We start from the raw sequence: 21,923 nt of genomic DNA, 5'->3' as shown, positions 1-21,923 counted from the left end.
TGACTAATAGAATTTTTTCAAATGTTACCTTGATTGCAACATAGTCAGCAGGAATGATGGGGTGCTCCAGTGTTGGAAGAGGTTTCTCATCAATGTTCTCTCCAATCATGACCTTTGTGGCCACATCAATGAAGTCTACCCCGAGTGTCTTGGAAACAAATGGGAATGATCGAGAAGCTCTCAGGTTACACTCAATCACCTGGAGAGAAGATTCAAAAGAGAAAGAATGGTGAGAGCCAATGACAACAATATTGATAGTCTCCCAGCCACTTGGGGTCCAGCTGTTATTGACTGGGGATTAGCTCTTGTTTTGTCGGCCTCTCCCTTTTCTCCCCACTGTTCTCCCACTTTTGCTACCTGGTTTTCTTCAGTCAGTATCTTTGAACTCTATCTTCCATCCCCTTTCCATAACTCATCCCCATATACTACTGACAGGTTGATGTCAATGCAGACCTCAGGTAATGCCACATCCCTACCAGAAGCCTTCACTGGATTTCCACTGGCCATCAGATCACAGTCAAATCCTTGAAGGCCTGCTACCCTCCTGCCTCAACATGCCTCTCTGTGTCCTTGTATTACCTTGGGCCACTTTCCTGGCCCCAGTCTTATTTTCCATGTTACCTTCCACTATTTCCTGAGAAAAATGATCTTGCTAAACCAAAGTAGTCACTATCTCCTAAAATGTGCCAAGTTTTCTCATAGATCTTCCATGTGTAATGTACTCTTTACCTTCCTTCCAGCCAATCTTTAAGATACAGTTGAAAATACAAGATCTTCATTGGAATCTTTTATGATTCATCCCAATCTAGATAAGCAGACATATGACACACAAATGCATGCTCATGTACATATGTACGTGCATGTGTGCAGAAACACACACACACAAACACTAGCAGATATGGTCACTCTATTCTATGACTCCAATATCGTTTTATTTGTGCATCCCTTCTAGCAGCTATTATACTCTAGCTTGTGTGATGCTTATCTACAAATTCCTTTCCAGTCCTCACCAAATTGAAGACCTTTGGGAGCAGTAACTGCTTTATAAATCTTTGTATTCACCATATTACTTTGCATAGCAGATGCCGAATCCATATTGGTTACTGATGGGTTAAATTACACAGACTAAATTAATTAAGACTAAACTAGCTGACTTAACACTTCTCTATTTTTTTGGTAAATAGTATACAAAATATATCTTCCTTCTCTCGGAAAGGAGTAAAGCAACACTACAGTGCATGCAATTTATAACTGCTATACATGTTCAGATTACTTTATGATAGTCACTGTATCCATCTGTACTATACTGGAGATGGCAGACTGTGATCTCCTTTCCAGTAGATCGGAGTGTTTTACAAAGTTGTAACTATCAGTGCTGCTGAGCCCGTGCCTTCAAACAAAGCCGGCATTCTCCGCTGTGCAAAATCCCATACGCAGATACGAAGAGCTGCAGGGTCTCAGCCGCTCTGTATCTGTGCTCACAGAGATTACCAGAGGGACACAAAGCAACATGACCTAACACAGCAGTGGTGTCCTCTCAAACACCTTGGCATTTCTTACCAAGACATCATTTCCTTTGACAAGAAATTGGACGTTGAATGGACCAGAGATGGCAAAAGCCTTTGCGATCTTTCGGGTAGCATCCTTCACCTAGATCAAAAGGACAATGACATAATGCTAAAAAAAACATACCTTAGTTAAAAAACAAACAAAAAAGTTACAGAACCTTACATTTAGATTTCTGTAATTTCTCTTTACAGAGAGTTACATTTCTAATAACAACCACCACCACAACAATAATAATAAAAGCCACGGTTAGGCTTCTGTTAACAATATGATAAGCACTAAATATTTATAACAGGATTGCAGGGAAAAGAACAAATAATTTTATAGGATTAGCTCTGCCAGATGCCCCTATCTACCTACGATTATATATCCTGGTTTTACTTTGAGAGATAGAGTCCTTTCAGTTTAGTTCCTTCAGGACCAGAAACTGAAGACCAAACTCTGTATCAATCTAATGACCCACCTGCTGAGAGGTGCAGGCCCCCAAAATTACATGGTAGTGCAGAGACCAGGGAGATTACTTTTATGTGCTTTTCTGCTGCCCTGGACTCTACGTGAATAGATATTATGGTCAGAAAGAAATGGTGTTTCCTTGCAGGGAGGCTCCGTATGTCACATATAGGAATTTTGTGTCCTATAACCAGAGCCAGAAGGGGGCACTGACTGCAAGAGCTCCTCATTCATTAGACTTACAAGAGTGGTTCAGCAACTTAATTGGTTATCAAAGGAAGGAGAGCCTGTGGCACATTGAGCTCTGAGAGATCTGGAAAAACCTGAGCTCTTGAAGCCATTTATCCTGATATGAGAAACTGAAGCACATTTGAAACCTGGGATGTTGTTCTTTCATGCTACAGACATTACAAAGCATCCTGCTACTGTCACATTCTAGAACAAGGTAAAACTATCAGAATTCAACCCAATGTATAGCTAGACAGACCAGACCTTCCTTGAACCTGATAGCAGGATTATTGAAAAGGCTCACTAAAAAAGCCAAGCCTGACCAACTATAGCTGAAGACTAAAGGAACAGCTACAGGAGTTAGTTAAGATAAGAGTTACTAGTGTACCTAGCAGTACATACTGCCTACTGAGGCCTAGTCATTATTCATGGGAAGGTCTTTAAGGTATTGGTTCTAAAAGAGGGGTAGAAAGAGACACATCAGAAACTTCTGGTTTGAAGTAGTTACAGGTGGATAGCAAAAGCATCAGTTCCAGAAGATTCCTGTGTGACTGCTGCAAACCTGCTTCTAACTGAGAAGCCTTGCTTTATATGATGCGCACCTGTAAGTAGCTCTCAAATATTAGCATCACGAGCAGCACTGTTCTCCAAATGTGGTCCCCAGACCAGTAGCAGCAGCATCACTTGGGAACTTGTTAAAAGTGCAAATTCTGGTGCCCCACCCAGAACAACAGAATCAGAAACTGGGGGTGGAGTCTCGGGATCTGTACTTTAACAGATTCCCCAGGTGGTTTTCATACACCCTGAAATTAGAGAACCACTGCACTAGCGTACATCCAAACAGACTCTAAAGGGCAGTGAAGGAAAGTGTTACCTTTAAAATATCCAGCAGACTCAGAGCAAGGAAGTTTCCCTCATAATTAAATTTTACCTGAGACATGTCCTACATTGCTACTAGTTTAAAAAAAAAATGTTTTTATCTTTGCTTTTTTTCTCTTCCACTTTTATTTATAAAGAATGACCTTTTCAATGGCTCCTTGGCTGATGGTTTGTGTGGGCAGCATCAGAGTCGCATCTCCTGAGTGGACGCCTGCATCTTCCACATGTTCAGAGATGGCATGAGAGATAACCTGGCCAAAAGAGGATTTTAGAAAGAGTCGTCAGGCACCTACTTCAATGAAACTGCTGCCTTGCCCACCCCTTTGATTCTGACAGATGCCTTGAGCATTGACCGGTTCCTTTGCTAAGTCCCTGAAGACAGGAGAAGAAATAGCTGCACACATAGACTTGTCAAGCTTCCCTGTGCAGTGACAGATGGCTTCTAGGGGAACCTGAGAGCAGCTGAGAGCTTACCTCCCTCTTCCATTGATTGGAATGGGTATAAATAATAGGAAAAGAGGACAACTAAACCCAACTCATATTGACATTTAAGAACAGATAGAAAAGTAAAGCATGGGGAAGGCACTGAAGGTAATCTTTACCTTTTCCTTCCAGGTTAAGTTTTAGACACTGAGAAAGAAAAGATGGGAGAGGAGAGTATCTAGCTAGGTAAGTGTCATAACTTAGGTGGACCAGAAAGAAAACTTCAGATCTAAAGATCAAGAAACCTTTAAATTGAAACTTGAGAGAGGAGGGAAACAAAAGGAAAATATCCTTAACCTGTTTTATGGGTAAGGAAACTAAGGTAATACAAGAAAAATACCTCAAGTACATGCGACTACTATGTGGCATGTACTTGTCACATAGTGTACTTGTACTATGTGAGTCAGGATTTTGAACTCTTATCTGTCAGATTCCAAAGTGTATGGCCTCTCTCGGTCACTACATCCTGAATGTTAATAACATGTATGTCTTGGGAAACAAAAAAGCCTAGGGTGGGGGAGAATAATTGGGTGACTGTAAAAGACTTAAATTACGGAAACAATTTGCTTATCAGATTCATAGATAACTTAAAGCAGAGTGACATTTGAGACTCAGTCCTCCTGCTGTGACCTGGGCAAAATACTTTATCTGCTCAGACTTGTTCTCTGATAAGATGGGAATAACAATGGTGTCTGTCTCATCGAATGTTTGTAAGGATAAAAGAGAACAAGTATACAGTGTTTGGGATGATATTTAGTGCATAGTAAGCACTTAATTTTTTCATATTGTCTAGAAATGGGGAGGTAATAATCCCATTGAGCTCTGAAAATATCATAATATATCCAAAGTACTGTGTCCATTTATGAGTGTGACTAGTCAGAAATTATGTGAATAACCTGGAACATTTCCAAAAGAAGGAGCCCAGGATGATAAGCAGTAGTTGATGTCTGAGAAAAGCTTAGGGCAAGAGCTTATTTTACAACTTGGAGCCAAATCAGACTAATTTTACTTTACCAGCACAAAATTTGAAAAATATATGAATATTTCTAGACCACTTTTTCATTTTCCACTTCCACATTGGTATGATCACATTTCTCTTATTTTATACCGCAGTCTCCAATAGTTAAAATGTTGAAAAAGCAGAAACACTAAACTTATGCTCTGCAACTGCGGAAGTTAGGAAGTCAGGGAGGAAAATTCTAGGGAGAAGACCTTAGTTCAAAAGAAGGAATATGTAAGATGTCCAAAAAGAAACCCTTCAAAATAAAATATATATAATCTTATTACTTTTTGTGCTCTGTATCACCAAAAGAGTTAAACTGAAAACAAATGACCACCTTCCAGGGATGCTGTGAAAAAAATTCTCATCATTGGAGGGCATGGGTTTGAAATACATGATTTCTAAGGGTGCTTCAACTCAAGATTACGTGATTCTGTGGACTCTAAAAAAAAAAAAACCAAAAGAAAAAACACCTCACTTTGAACTATTAATTTGGAAGACAAAAAAAAAAGGAAAAAAATTAACATCTTCAGTGGTTTGAAATATCTGCAAAGTAGAAGATAAAAGTCAACCTTTTATATTTCCTTAAAGGAAATAAATAGACACGGACTTCCTAAAACATAACTTCCTATATTTCAAAAAAAGATCATAAATGCCTGATTACACATCTAGGAAACTAAAGGAAAACATTCTTCACATTTTCATTTTTCCCTGAAGTTGGATGCATTCATTGCATTAGCAATACAAGATGTGATATAAGCTGATTTTATGTTATCATCATTATCTACCCTACTCTGTTTGGTTTGGCCTTCATTAACCCAATAAAAAGGGGGTAGTTGAGAAATCAAGGGAGAAGAAAAACTAGGGGTTCAATTAGGAACTTCAGAAAGAAAAGTTTGGGATGTTTTTATAATATCCACTGAAACATAAAAGGAAACTCGTAGACAAAAGAAAACGAGAGAGAAAATGTATTCACAAAGAATGATGAGTACAGGATGATAATTAATTTTGAATATCATCAAAGAGAAATTCTAACAGTGAGATTCCAACATAAAACACAGGAAATATGATACCCATGACACATAACTGAAATGTCAGTGAATTTGAAAATTTTTTTGACTGAGCAGCTTATCCATTATTATTAGAGACCTGTTTTGTAGAAATCATGAGCTCTAATCTGTTGTATTTCAAAATTGCCAAGAAAAAAATATTGATGGGAAGACAGAGATGGGAGAGATGGGAATAAAGCACTTACTCTTCCTTCTTTGCCGACAGCATCCATTTCTACTTCCCTGGCTCCCTCAATAAATTTCGTCAGTACCACTGGGTGTTCCTGTCACCAAGGAAAACAGAAGGACAGAACCTTTAGCTGAAATTATGTGTGCAGTGTCAAGTAAATAGTGTACCTGAAGTAAATATCAGGGCAATACTTGCAAAAAAACTTAAATGCTAAACACACTACACAAACTCATTAGCCAATTTGTTTTATAAAAACAAGGTCATTCTCTGCTTATAGTGAGGCAGAGGGTGTTTCTCTCATTTTAAATACTCAGTGAATTGAACATGAGTTCTAAAATTCAAATATAGACTACTAGGTGAGGGAAAAGAGGGGGCTAACGAGACGAAAGAATGGGGTTCCTTTTCTGTTTCCAGAGTTATGGATAACTTATGGAATAAAATATCTCTCTATCTTATTTATAATTATATATTATTATCGATTCAGGTTCTTTCTCTCTTCTTCCACTTATCTTTTCCACGCACTACAATTTCCTAAATCAGTTCTCTATATGAGAATTGTGAAAGAAATTAGAATAGCATTTTGTATCAGTTTTATTAAGCCAAAGATGGAATCCTTTACCTGAAATTGATACGCCTTAAACCACTTCTAAAGTATGACATTTGCAACTGCAACATCAAACATTTTTTTCTTTATTAATTTGAAAATGTCCTTCCTTTCTCAGCTGTTTCAGACCCTTTATCATTCTTGAAGTTCTTTCCACACTCAGTTCCTTCATGATTGTGTTGTGATGCCCTCCGCAACCTGACCACTGCTTGCTTTTTCCAGACTAAATGAAGAGGTAGAATGAAGAGCTCCAGGGTTGAGGCATGTCTGCGCTATATCCTAGGCGCAAACAACCTGTACCACTTGCTGTTTTCTTTAAAAAAAAGACCCTGCTTTTACTTGTCTCCATGCCGCTCTTCCCCAAATGCACTCCACCTTCTCTCCTCAGAAATATCCTTCAAATTTCAAACCATCCTTTTAGACCTAGCTCAAATGCTACCTCCTCCCTTACGCCTTCTCTGAATATCTCTTTCTCCTCTGACCACCTATCCCTTTTGGCCATTATCATGGAATTCATCATCTAATGCATATGTGTTAAATTTGATATACCTTATCTCCTTTGAGAAAACACTTTAAATAGAATTGAATTTTGTGGAAAATTCAAAATAACTAACGTTTTATGTCACAAATAAGCTCCTCTCTTCTTAAAATTTAGTACCGTGTTTTCCCAGCAATAAGACCTAACCAGACCATTAGCTCTAATGCATCTTTTGGAGCAAAAATTAATATAAGGCCTGGTATATTATATTATATTATATTATATTATATTATACCCAGTCTTATATTATATCAAAATAAGACTGGGTCTTATACTAATTTTTGCTCCAAAAGACACATTAGAGCTGATGGTTCGGCTAGGTCTGATTCTGGGGTAGGTAAACACGGTATTAAATGAGGTAAATTTCCACACTTCCTTTTCTTCAAATACCTATTGGGCATGAAACTGTGTATTAGCCAGAAAACAAACAAACAAACAAAAAAAGTCCTCTCCATCTCTATTCCCTCTTTCAAAATTATTGGATATTTACTGCAGCAGGCCTGGTTGAGTTGAGTGGAGACCTACATGGTTGCTGTTTTCTTCCTTTTTTACATTATGGTGATAACACTATTACTTCAAAAAAAGACAAAGTTTACCAGCTGTCTCAGTTTCCCTAGCCAAGCCTGAGACAGGGATTCCTGTTCAAGTGATTTCTTGAGGGAGTTGGAAAAGCAGGATGGGGCAGCAGGACAAAGCTAGTAAGCCTGTGGTCTCAGTGGGAGCTGGATTCAGCAGTACCCTCCCTCCCCTGCCCAGGGAGCATGAACTGCAGCACAGAGAAAGTCCCAAGGCAAAGGTTGGTCACTCTCTAGGGTTTTGAGGGTGGTCGTGAGGTGAAGGATCTTGCCTCCCATTGAAGAGTTTCCCATTTGACTGAGAATCGTTGCCCAGAGAAGAAGTGCTGCTGGGAGGTATTATCAGCCAGCACAGCAGTTGGGGGATGGATGCTCCCAGAAATAAAGGAATCTGAGTGGGACGACAACAGTATCTACCCTCCTGACCAACTGAAGAAATTTATGAAATAGTCTTTACTACGTTGAGAAAGAGAACATCTCAATAAATTACCATTTTCCAAACAGCATTATACATTTTTGTCTTTCTTAAAATACTTCTTTCCTTTGGTCTCCATGGGCTAGCTTCTTATGTCTCTTTCTCAGGTTCTTCTCTTAAATGCTGGTATTCCTCTTTTCTCTGTTTTAAGTGTTCCTTTTCCTCTATGTTCTCTCCTTAGCGATTGCTTCCATTCTCAAAGCCTCAATGAAAATGATGCGCTATTTATTTTCCAAGTCTATATTTACATCTCTGTCTTTGGCTATGATCTTGATCCACAATTTCAAATCTATATAACCCTCTGCTTTCAAAATATGTCCTTTTGGACTCCTCATGGGCACCTCATATTCAAAAGGTCAGAAATTAAATACATAACTTCCCCTTCTAAAATTTCTTTCTCCGGTAATCCCTGTTTCAATAAGTGATACCACCACCCATCCAGTTGTCCAAGGCAGAAACTCAGGAGTCATCCATCGTCCTCTCTCACTCTCCACCTCCATCCATTCACTAACTGCCTTCAATGCACAGCCTCAGTATTTCTATTAGGTTGGTGCAAAGGTGATTGCAGTTTAAAAGGTTACAAATAATTGCAAAAACCACAATTACTTTTGCACCAACCTAATAGAATGCATGTACTTCTCTCCATTTTTACTATCATTACTCTGATCCAAGGCACTGTCATCTCAACCCTGAGCTACAGCAACAGCCCCCTGACCTCTTTCCATGAAGTCAGTCTTGCCCCAGAATTCACTCTCTGTAATACAACAGAGTGATCTTTTTAAAATAGAAAATATGACTAAAATCCAAACTTATTATACTGACTGACAAGCTCGTTTTTATCTACTTTGGATCTACTTCTTCTCCATGATTATAATCAATACTTCCCACCCGTTTGGTATCCTACCCATAGAGTGAATGCTTGATCAGTTTCTAGAAACTCCACGCTTTTTCTCAGCTTCAGACCTTTGCATCTGCTGTTCTTTCTTCCTACTTACTTCCATTATGTAAACCTTTTCAACTATGAATCAACCATTTTAAATCTGTTCAGAAGTCCCTTCTTCAGAGACTGGACTCTAATACTTTCACCCTCTGCCTCAACATCATATATTTTCTGCAATGCTCATATTGTTTAATTATAATTATCTGATGTCTGATGTCCCTAGCAAAGAGAGTTCTTTGTGAGAGCTGAGACTTTATCCACCTTTTCATGAGTGCAACCTGTGATACTGAGAACAAGGCAGGTTCTAATATGAATGAATACATAGATAGATGAATGCCAAATGTACTCTAGATTCCCAGCTTCTGCTGAACTTTGATGGGGAGACTTGAACCAGAAAGTACTCAATCAGGCATCTCTATTATAGAACTTTGGTCCTGTGAGGGCTCTATTCAGATGCTAACTAAAAAAAAAAAAAAACAAACAAACAAACAACAACAAAAACAACAACAACAACAAAAAACATATTCTTAAAAATAGTCTATCAGGTAGAGGCTCTATGAGATCCAGTGTTCCCAGCCAAAAAGAGAGTATTCCTGCTGCATCACCCACATAAGACCAGCTACGTCCAGCAGCCGGGTTCTCAAGATGGGAGAGAGACAGGACTGCTGGAAGGGAATGAGATAGAGAAGAGGGCAGCCAGTGTCTCACTCCAGAGCACATTAATGAAGACTGGCCCATTGGAGAGATTCCCTCCTTAATTATCGGTTACGCAAAAGTGAATTCTAAATTTACTTGGCTTTCTTTATTTTACCCTCTTTGTCTCTTCTCACTCTTTATCATTATCCACTCTCGTCACTGCCCAAATGTCCTTGGGAAGCAACTATCATACAGAAGGGAGGTCCTGGTTCATGTGTGCAGGAACAATGCATGTTCTTTACTCTTCTTTGAATGCCTCTGATTTCACTCTTCAGTTCCCTCCAAATTCCACTTGCCAACATCAAACTCTTTTCTAAGTTGTGTTTTCTCTCTCTCTCTCTCTCTCTCTCTACATATATAAATATATTTATCTATTTATATGTATGTATATTTTTAACCACAACTAGCTTTTGAAAGCTTTTAAAAGGGAAACATTACTTTCATCCTCTACGGTACAAGATCTGCAGATCAATAACCCCACTGGGTAAATCTTAAATGGATCACATTGAGGTAACGCCAAAGGAGAAAGTAAAAGCTGGGGCAGTGGAGGAAGGTGGTTAAATTGCCACAAAATTATAAACATTTATTATTAACTGAGAAATGGAATGTACCAAAATGGAAATAAAAATCAATAGATAAAGTTGCAGGGTTGGCTAAGGCCAAGTCTCTCCAGGTGTGAGAATAAAAATCAGGGAAACCTTCGCTGGTTCATGATGAGCATGGCTGGCCAGTCTTTGAGGCTGGGGATCCCAGGGATAAGTTAACCAGCATCTCACTCATGATTGGATAGGATGTTTATTCAACCTGGCTCCTGGAGTCTAAAGTCACATAAGTCTCTGTTGTGATCAACTATGCACTGGTCCTCCTCTTCTGCACAATCCCTCAGGATCTAAATATAATTATGCATTTGGGTTTTCTCATTCCCACATGTAGGAGACTAGTGGGTAGAAGAAAAAAGGAAAACCATCCTAACAACATCCTCTGAAAAGAAAATCAACAATATGAAATAAAGTAGCAATTAACAAAAGAGGTAAATGTCACCAGTAGGAAATTGAACACTACCTGAGAGACTCTAGTGGCTTCCTCTAGGAATCTTTTCATCTCATCCTCGGTGAATACCACATTCATGGCAGACCCACTGGGAAAGGAGGGGGGGAAAAACATGTCAGTTTCTTTACCACTTCAAAAGTAAAGCATCCTAGACTTGATTGCTGCTCAGAACAGTTTCAGGCAACCTCTAGGTTGGTCTAGGCTAAGTAAGCAGGTGCCTTATTTATTTATTTATTTATTTATTTATTTATTTATTTTAAGTTGAGACTTTACTCCATTTAATCAACAGGATAGTCAACCAAAGTAAAAACTCGCCCAAGTTGGGGATAAGGATGGGGGTGAGACCTGTGATAATCCGTAAATAAAACCATGGTAGCTCTAAAGATGGCATGTCTCCAAGGTTCATCCTTTCTGATTTACGTTTTAATGCCCTTCTGATTCCAGGCAATTCTTAAACCTTAACAGGAGTCATCCCATGACGTAGTTTCTCTACCTCTGTTTCTTCAGAGTTCAATACCAACAGCTGATCTTAATCCACAGGCTCCCAGTCAAAGCAGGTCATTCTACTACTTCAATCAGGTTACAAAACAATCCATTTTTTAAGTAACATTTGCAAATATAATGTGTAGTATCTGACTGAAATTTATGCAACTCTGTCCTTTCTAAATACCTGAGAAAGAATGCTATGTGAAATCAATTTACTCTGAATTTTGATATTGTCAAAGTAGAATGGAAGGAGATGAAAGAAGAGGGAACAAGAGGAGGGAAAGAAATAAGAAAAAAACAAAAAACATTACTTTCCACTTCCTTTAAAAAGTTTTTTTTTTTCCTTTTCTACTCTATTACAAAATTCTGCATAATATGAGCTTTCAACTTCTTCATCTATTTAAGAAGTCGAGGGCTATAATTTTGATAATTGGTAGTACAGGAACCCAGAACGAAGATATAAAGATGAGAAAGGAAGCACAACAGTCAAAGCTACTGTCTGAGATCCTCCCTTAAATATCTGGGTGGTGAACACACAATGGGATTTACAGATGATGTAATACAGAATTGTACACCTGAAATCTATGTAATTTTACTAACAATTGTCTCCCCAATAAATTTTTAAAAAATCTGTGTATTGTTTAAATTAACTTATAGTAATAACTCAAAGAAGTAGTATTATTAGACTATGGTTTATACAAAATGTCATCTAAATGAAAAGGAAAGTTTTCCACCTCATTTGAAATTTTTCATTATTTTAAAGAATCCCATCTCAGATTCCATTTACACTTTCAAATTGTGCACAGAAAATTGTGTTTCTCTTATTATCCCCTGTTCAATGAAGTAGTTCCTTACATGTACTAACATCTGAAGAGAGTTAGCGATAATTCACAACTTCTCCTTTGATGATAGAACTTGGTTTCAACGTTTAATATAAAAGATCCTCAGTGCTCATGTCCTTCACCATTATAAATTATCTACTAAAAAATGTGCTCTCAAAAACTCAAAAATTCAAAGCAGAGGCATCATCAGAAAGCGCTGACAATAGTCAAAGATAAGCTGTCATTTCTTGGTATTAGAAAACAGATATCCCAAGTCTCTTTTGTTTTGGGTTTGCATTTTGTCGTTTTTAATTGTCCTCTCCTCTACTGTAAAACTATCCTCCCTTAGTTTGGCCAGGAGATGCCCTGCGCCATGTTTCTAAGATATAGGACTACAGCGTCTTCCCATTGCCACTTACAGAAGGAAAAGCATTAAACTGAAGGACTGTGCATAGGTCCTCAATCTGGCTGTGTTTGTCTGGGGATCACTGATGGAGTTACAAATTACTACACATCAAAGCCTAATGCTATTAGTATACAGCATGCAGTTCTCAATTTTTCAATAATTGTTTTGGAAAACAGTATGTTACCTCAAAACATAGGAAGGTCTCAACAAGCAGGGGTAACCCACAGACTTCGAAAATTCCAATGCTTCATTCTAATTAATAGAAACAACAACAACAAAAAAGTATGAATAGTGTAAAATAGTCAATCAAAATGCAGAACTGTATCATTAGAACAAGTGGCAACCCAACTCCTTTTATTCTTTCTCTCAAAAGACAACATTAAAATGTAAATTGGATATCGAAATACATAAAATTCCCAGCTTCTCATTCTAAATATCAAATCTGATTCAAGCATAGTATGAACTTCTTTTCATTGTCTGAATCTTAATGAGAATACGCCTATCAATTTACAACCAACATTTAACCACTATCATGAAAATACAGCAACTTTCAAGTAAATTCACTAAGCACAGTACATTCTATATGCCCTGCAGTTAACACCTGCAGTAGTTACCATTCAAGTTATGACTCTTCAAAAGAGAACATAAAAAACAGACACATGGCTCTCTCCTTACCAAAGTGTTCACTGCTTTCCAGGGTGCCTGAGCCACCTTCAGCTCATCCAAGACAGCGGAGAAGATGGAGCGATCCTCAGCCCTGTCGATCTGCAGAGGGCTCGTGCCCATGATCTTGACACCATTCTTGTACAGAGGGACTGCCAGGTTGTTTGGAATCTGGCCTCCTACTGAGATGATGCAGCCACTACATGCCTGGAAAAAACATTCGCAATATCAGCCCGTGGGATACCTTCATCATGAATGAACAAGTGTGCTGTTACTGCCTCCGTTTCCTCACTGAAAGTGCTTAACGTGACTGTGATCTTTTCATTTCTCCTGTCAGTGGATAGTATTAGGTTGTGCCGCAAAGAGATAAAGGGACTTAGTTCTAACTTTCCAGGCACCTACCTGCTAAAATCTATGTAAGAATTCCATACAACTACACAGAGATATTACATTTGCTTGTGTGACAATGAGAAAAAGAAAATCAAGTCAATACATATTTTCATCATATGTTCTACCCTTAAGTCAATTAATTCTTGGACTACTGTTGTAATTTCCTAAATGGATACAGATCTGTCCTTCAAACAGGTACCTTTCTTGTTCCCCTCCATCCCCACACTTCACATTCAGAGTAATCATCCCACAAGACTGTTACCACAAATTGCTCCTACACTCAGAGTTTTCCAAAGGTTCCTGTCTCCTAAAGGTAAAGTGTAAACTCCTTACCATCAAGGCAATTAAGACTTGTCAATCGTATCTATCACCACTTCCCTCAGCCCCAGGCAGAGGACTCTAATGTCCCCAGCTATGGGCATCCCCCCCGGCAAGCTTTCTTCATTTACCATTTCATCTTCCCCTGCCGTTATATCCTTTCTCCTTTTCTCCTCTCCTTTATCTAAACTCTTATGATCCCTGAAGCCCAGTCTAAACCCTACCTCACATTTTAACATCCTCTCTCCTTTTCTGTTACCTTGGCACCGGTCTTCAGGACCCAATTACTGATTTTAGTTTCTATTTCCTTACTATTTGTTTTACAAGCAGTCCCTGAACCTTCGACCTTAGTCTCCTATTAGCAGTAAAACTTCAAGATTAACACACACACACACACACACACACACAATCACAAATTTTCTTGACACTGGTCTTCTAATGCTGAGGGTGAGCCAACGTGGAATGTTGGGAACTGGATTTGGAGTCAGAAGTCCCTTCATCTTGGTTCCCTCTGTGAAACTCCCCCTGAGGTTCAGACTTCCAGTCCGTAAAATTAGGGTAATAATGCCTGCCTATTTCACAAGGTCACTATAAAGACTAAATAAGATAGTAAACATTAAAGTTCTTATAGAAGTATATAAATAAGACAGATATTATATTTTCTAATATTAATAATAGTAACAGGCCATTGATTTTGGTGTACTTTGTTTGCTTGATGACCTACTACTGAATGTTAGAATTGCTGAAGTAATAGATATGTGCCAAATGTATTTTATCATTATTTGAAATCATTCTGAAATATTCTTAAAAGAGATGAAGCTAATTTCTCTCTGATGAGAGAAATTATAGTACTGCCTAAGCAAACACCTGCAATTGCATGCTTAAATGCATTATAAACAGTATTGAAAATAATACTCCATAATTCTGCATATTTATAAAGTACTTAAGCTACTTTTATCATCATTTTTATATTCAATATACATATTTTTCAAAACATTTAAGAAGATATATTCTCTTTACTATAATATTTGTATTTGCTTATTTTTAATTAGTGGTGCTAATATTTTAGAGGCTTAAAAACTAATTTCTCAATTAAATATATACAAAAAATCTTATGTGAAAACTTCAAAATGATTTCTGAAATTAAAGAAGGGGTAGCAACCTAAGAGAAAAATTAGGAGTCAATTGGACTAAATAGGAGATTAAACTTGAATTAAAAGGCTTTAATTAATAAATATACCAATATTTTTCAAAACAGTGCTGTGAAATTGATTTTCATTTTTCAAGAGATTAACAACTTTCAAAATAATAATAACATAAACTGCTACTATTTACTATGATGTTACTACATACCCTAGACTAATCTGTTTGACCTCTGAGGCCTTTATTACTCTCCCCATTTTATAGCTAAAGCAAGTGAGGCTTGGTGAAGGTGAAATGACTTGGCCATATTTCTTTCTAACAAATACAGAGCCAGTACTTGAACTCAATTCTACATATTGTAAAGCAGGTATGCTTAACAAATATACCAAATATTTGAATCTTAAGCTATTTTTCTGGCCAGTTTCAGAGGTGGTTGATGTTAGAGAATACGAGAAGAGCTATTTCTAAAACACTATTTTTGAAAAGTGCTAGATAGAAAAACTTTCACTGTAAAACCCTACTCTCATCGCTGACCTCCAAAAATAAAGATCATCACTGGGAAAACAAATCACCCCCACAGGAATGGTTTAGAGAAACAGTGTGATGGTATAGTGCAAGTTCTGTTCATACAGCAAAAGGAGTTCAGTAGAAAAGAACACGTTTGTAGGACAAAGTTAATATAGGACAGTCTGTAGAAGAATTCTATTTTCTAATGACCCCAGTTCCAAGCACAGAACTTGGAACTTGTAGGGAGTTACGGAAGAGAATCTGGTATCTCACACAGGTAAATTATCTTCATCATAATCACTGACCACCTAAATAGTTTCAAGTAATTTACTTGAAGATGTGGTATACATACACCATGGAATATTACTCTGCCATAAGAAAATATGAAATACACCATTTGCGACGACATGAATGGATCTTGAGATTATTATGCTAAGTGAACTAAGTCAGACAGACAAAGTCGAAAACCACATGATTCCACTCATATATGGGATATAAAACTGAAAGCAACAAGACAAACAAACAAAGAAACAAAAACTTGTAGAGACAGACGGCAGTTTAGTGGTTACCAGAGGGTAAGGGGGGGGGATGGTAGAAGAGGATAAAGGGGGTCAAATATATGGTGATGGAAGGAGAACTGACTCAGGGTGTTGAGTACACAATGTGTTAATATAGATGATGTATTATAGAATTGTACACCTGAAACCTATGTAATTTTACTATCGTCACCCCCAATAAATTTAATTTTTTAAAAAGCATTTCACACAAAATTTAAAAAAAATAAAATAAAATATTCTAAAATTCAGATATTGTTTCACAGATATCTAAAATCTTTAAACTAAACTCATTCCACCAGATTCCCAATGTTCCATTGATCTTACCTAGAGTTGTTTGTATCTTTTTTACCCAGCTCAGTTTCTTACTTTTTAAAATCTGATATCACTAAGCTAACATAATACCACACAAGAATAATTCTGAAACAATGTTCAAGCTGCAATCATACCACAAATTAAGGAATTAAAAGAAAATACTTCAAAATTATTTAAGAACATCTTCATTTTTCAGATAGTAATCACTTTGCTCAGTCCTTATTTTAACCGAAAAATTATATTCTGTGTTATAGACAGAATGCAAGAAACCTTGTCTAACAGAAATAGCATTTACTTCATTAAAAAGTGGCCCTGGGGGTGGCCGGATGGCTCAGTTGGTTAGAGCACAAGCTCTCAACAACAAGGATGTTGGTTCAATTCCCGCATGGGATGGTGGGCTGCACCCCCTGCAACTAAAGATTATAAACGGTGACTGGACTTGGAGCTGAGCTGCGCCCTCCACAACTAGATTGAAGGACAGCGACTTGACTTGGAGCTGATGGGCCCTGGAAAAACACCCATTCCCTAATATTTCCCACCCCCACCCCACCCCCCAAAAATGGTCCTGAGTTTTGCAATTTCATGTATTATCTCCAATTTATAAAACTCCACTATTTAGACATTTGTCAGTGAGAATGCTCATGCTTTGTATTTTAGTAATTCACATTTTAGTAAAACATATTTTACATTTTAGGCAGACCTTTGGGTTATATTTAATTACAACTAAACCAACGCAAGGAATAAACCCCAATTCTAGTTTTGAGTCATGCATTCCCTAATGGGTTTTGCCTATTACTAATTAATGTCTGTCACTGATTCCTTCATTTAACTCAAGCTGAGTTACAGAACAGAACATACCAATGTCTATATATACATATACTGTCAGGTATTAAAAATAGGATAATTAAGTCATTAATCAGAGTACTTTTTATGGGGTATGATCTAGTAAGTTACTTATTATAAAAGCAAGAAAAATAATTTAAGCAGGACTCAAACCAGACAGGGACATCAGAAGGTATTAGATATGTTGCCTGGTATTTTTAGACTCAATCTGTTTTTTAATGAACAAGTACCAAGAGAATTGAGAAATGGGTCCTAAATAGGGCTTGGATGCAGAAGAAAATAAATCTTGTTTGTTCCTATAACTTTTCAGACCATGAGTCTCCAAAGAAAGGAGAAATGTAAATTTAGGACAGGATCTGTGTGATTCTTATTCATTGATTCTTACTCATCCTGCAAAGATTATTGCATAATTCATTCCCCCAGGTAGTAGATCTAATAATGGATCTACTAAAAGAAAAGTACAGTGTTGCAATCTCTATGAACAATGCAATAATTTTCAACTCATATACCTCTAAATAACTTGAGAACATCTTTTCTCTTATAAGGAGTATCCTAAGTGAAACTGTAAACTAGGCAAAATACCATCTATCAAATCCTTGTACATGGCAGACACCAACTTTTCACTTTCACTTTCCTAACCCTTGCCCATCCTCACACCTCCCCCATGCCCCCTCCCAAAAAAAAATCAGAAAGTAAATCTTTTTTTCAGGAAGCAGAACCCATGTACACAATCACAAGGAATGAATGGCAACTTTAAAGGTTGCCCTTTATAAAGGATATTTTAAAAGTCTGCAGCCAAAGGAATATATCATTAAAACATTTTCTGTTCAAAAATGTTCGTATATGTGAACAAGTAGGAAGGAGATTTCAGCCCTCCTAGTGTTCCCTCTTGCTAAACCTCTGATCAAGACTTCCCTTCAAAGCAACCAGCTTTAGTTACAGGGCAAGTCACCTTTTTGACTTCCCCTTAATATTTTCTTTAGAAGTGCTTCCTTGATGCCATGGAAACAGCTTTGGTCATAGACCAAGAGACCTGGACCAGGAAACACATCATACTTTCTATCATCCTAGGTAGTGATGTATCCTTGGGAAAGCCCATTGCCCTTCTAGATGACTCAAATGTGTGCTTTTCAATAAGTTTACATGTGCTTCCAATTTTCTGCAAATTTATTACTGAATGCCTCAATGCCTTCAGCATCACTAGAGGCATCCAAGGTCAGAAAAGTGTAGTTTCCTGAAGGTTGAGACACCCGTTATGACAGACAATGAAGCCTGTAAAGCCTGCTATGAGGAGATACACAGAAACCTCATGAAAAGAAACTAATATACACATATATGTACATGTGTGTATGATTTGTGTATATGATCTATAACATTTCCTGTGGGACAGTCTAAATAATACATCGATAGAATTTTGTTCTTATGTTCTCTAACATAACATTTAAAATTACCTTATAATATATAGTAGCACTATAATTGCCAATTAGCTTCAAAGAAGGGCCAATTTATTTATTTCTATGATACTGAATTCAGTTATTGTAAAAGGATCTCATTAATATCCATGTGTAACTATATCCAAAGGCAGTTGTAGACATTTTTAATCTTGCCTTAAACCATTTCATGGGGAAATAATTAATTGTGTGTAAAAGGCCTGCTGCTATTGCCTGCAATGGTTGTTAATATTTTTAAACAATTATGTAATTTTTCACATATTTATGTCATAAATCCCAGTTTTATTTTAATGCCTTGAAGGTAGAGACCTGGTTTTATAGCTCTCTATCCTGCTGAACCTGGCATTTTAAAGCTACTCAAGAAATATTTGTAGAATGCATTTATTTTGATCCCTATGTATATGAAGTGAATATTAAGGAATCATTAGAAAAAAACATGTCAGAGAGAAAACTGAAAATTGTGCATGTTCTCCCTAATGGTTCAGTTTTGTTATATTAAAAGATTAGTAGGCCAGGTCTAAATAGTCAACTTCGATGATACATCCATCCTAAATTTGTCTGTTTTTCTTTACAATAATAAAATCATCACCTTGTTCTACCACTATACTTTATATTTTACAATGTGGTTTCAACCACAAATCTCATTTTACCTCCACAGTACCTGCATGCAGCACATCATATGATTCATTAACAAGAAAAGATGAAGCACAGAGAATTTAAGTAACGAGTTCTCAAGGTAAAACTAGAATTGTAATATTGTGCCTCCAATTCAGTATTATTTTTCCTAAGTGACTATGATGTTCCGGGGGTAAAGCATTAACTGTAACAACATCAAAAAGCACAACTACTAAACAACACTTTGAAAATTTCCGGAAGTTATGTTTTGAACAGTAAGATAATTTAACTTGTTCTACAGACATATAGTAAACTATGATCATCTCAATCCAGCATGAAGATGCCCTCAATGTCATTGGACTGGAGGTGGAAGAGCAACTGTGAGAGAACGCGACAAAGGTGCCCAAATCATTCAGAATGGACTCGTTGATCTTAAATGGAAGACTAATGGCTTCATCAGATAGCACACAGAATTAACGGGTCCTTGGTGAACAATTGACTTCTCTCCTCTGGGACCTGTTTATCATTAAATCGGAGCAGCACATGAACTAGAGAGAGGCTCCTTATTGTATGTCAAGATAACCAATTGAATCATCCTGCAAAATATTTATTGGAGTTGTCTTGTTCTAGTTAATGTGTGCCTGGTGCATGTTACCAAGGAGTGGTTTTGGTATAGCAGAATGCTTAGAAAGAAAAAATGAATTTTATTTGAAAAACAATCACTCTGTGCCAGGGCCTCAAGAATCTAAGTCTGGAGCAATGTTTTTCTTAGAGTTTCCCTACAAAATTAGACACTAGAAGACACCGGCAGTTCTTTTTCCTGAGGGGGATTACAATAAAAATCTACATACAGAATACACATTTGTAAAGTGTGCACTACGTATGTTTTTCTTCTGTTTTTTTCTTTTCATTTTCTTTCTTTCTTTCTTTCTTTTCTTTTTTTTTACCTCCTGCTGGTAGATATCTAGGATTCTCTCCAAAGACAGCTCTTCAAAGTACAGTTTGTCGCACTCATCAAAATCTGTGCTCACAGTCTCAGGGTTGCAATTCACCACCACTGTCTTCTTGCCAAGTTGACGCAGTGTGCGGATACTGGAGACAGCACACCAATCAAATTCCACGCTGCTGCCTGCAGAGACAAGGAGATTGGGAAAAGGGGTAAGAGAAGCAGAAACGTGACACTACAACACAAAGGGAAGCAGACATATATTGCCAGTCAGTTCAAGCTAAAGAAGCTAATGCCCTTTCAATTCAGTTTTTAAAACTCCAAAATATAAATTTCAGGTCCCTTATGTACGGTATATTCATAGTAGGAAAAAACAAGGACTAATTAAACAACAATGCCATGTTGGCTTGTTTTATACGCTAAGTTCTGCAACAGGTAATATCCCTATTTGAAACATTCAGAACCTCACAGTTAACGGAAGATAATTGTAAGGATAAAAAATAGCCCTCATCTACTGAGAAGAAATTCAAAGTGAACATATTGACCTTAGTACACAAAAGTAGTTAAGTTAGCAATCAGAACACCTGCATTCTTATTTCAGTCCTTCCACTTACCCTGCTATCTGAAGGCTAAACCCAATGATCCCTGAGGTACCTTGTAGCTCTGACATGTTTTGATTGATTGGAAAGTCCTATACTTTCCAAGCATATCCTTTTAAGCTTGGCAAGGCCACTCCGTGCAGAGTGAATGACCTTCTAAGAAGTAATTTGAAGTATAATAATGGCCTAAATGCCTCAAAATATCACCTCTACTGGGATGCCATAGAACTGAAAGTTCGGGGATTTGTACTAATCCTTTGCATTAGGACTTTGTCTCCTAAAAGTTTTTGTAAGAATAAGAAGCTATTCAAATTTAGTAGCATACTAATTCTTACTATCAATTAAGTATAGACATGATTGTCATCTCAGCTGATCTTCCCTGGGCCCCAAAGTAATGCAGAATTGTTGAATAAATTAGGTACAATTTGAAGAGGAAGAAAAAAAGGTCTTGAAAAGAGAAGGGGAGGTTCCTAGTAAAGGTGTTCAGGCCAGTTAGCCGTAAGAAAGTAAAGTGATCAAGGTATAAACACTTTTATCCTTCTTCAAGATTTGGCCAAAAAATTGGTAAACTAGCATATCCTGAAGCACTTAGTTAGTTGTAAAAGCTAAAATAAACTATGCTTAAAGTAACAAGACTACACACAATTAAATCATATATTTCATCATTTCCATTTTAGAAGACCTTAAGAAGACTAACTGTTAATACACTTATTGGGAAATATCAGTGTCTAACCATATACTTTGTAACTATAATAGATCTTGATTCATTATTAAATATCTAATTTTAAGTGACTTAGAGGGATATATAACAATTTCTGGTGAGAGTATTTTAATTAAATCATATAATACTCTATGCACTAATGAGAAAACTTCCTTGCATTTGATGTCAGCAAAGACCATACGTTAGGTCAGAGACCACATCTATACATGTAATTCTGGCCGATGTATAAATTTCTTGAGCAAATATAGATCTTTGAAATACTATGCTAAAAGAAAAAAAGACAAAGAATGTAATTCATTCATTCCTCAGTGCCAGCGAGAATCTCGATTTAGTTCATGAAGATGAAAATGATAAAGGGATGACATGATGAAATGAAAGGAGATAGAATTTGTAATTGAGACTGCATTTGTGACCCACTTCTA

General features: G+C 37.1%; 1 protein-coding gene across 1 annotated transcript in view; it reads right to left on the bottom strand.

Moving 5' to 3' along the window:
* The window catches only part of CPS1 (carbamoyl-phosphate synthase 1), a 117,847-nt gene that overhangs the window by 16,811 nt on the left and 79,113 nt on the right, over positions 1 to 21,923 (bottom strand). The window contains exons 25-32 of the mRNA XM_019727014.3: positions 20,183 to 20,364; positions 13,112 to 13,306; positions 12,621 to 12,688; positions 10,736 to 10,811; positions 5,862 to 5,939; positions 3,267 to 3,374; positions 1,561 to 1,650; positions 29 to 199 (exon numbers count right to left, since the gene is read on the bottom strand). Coding sequence (XP_019582573.2) covers positions 29 to 199; positions 1,561 to 1,650; positions 3,267 to 3,374; positions 5,862 to 5,939; positions 10,736 to 10,811; positions 12,621 to 12,688; positions 13,112 to 13,306; positions 20,183 to 20,364 — 968 coding nt within the window. The remainder of the gene's footprint in view (positions 1 to 28; positions 200 to 1,560; positions 1,651 to 3,266; positions 3,375 to 5,861; positions 5,940 to 10,735; positions 10,812 to 12,620; positions 12,689 to 13,111; positions 13,307 to 20,182; positions 20,365 to 21,923) is intronic.

This window comes from Rhinolophus sinicus, chromosome 17 (assembly GCF_057876585.1).
Source record: "Rhinolophus sinicus isolate RSI-liver-muscle chromosome 17, RSI-T2T, whole genome shotgun sequence".
Classification (NCBI taxonomy): domain Eukaryota; kingdom Metazoa; phylum Chordata; class Mammalia; order Chiroptera; family Rhinolophidae; genus Rhinolophus; species Rhinolophus sinicus.
This window is presented reverse-complemented; position numbering and strand designations above follow the sequence as displayed.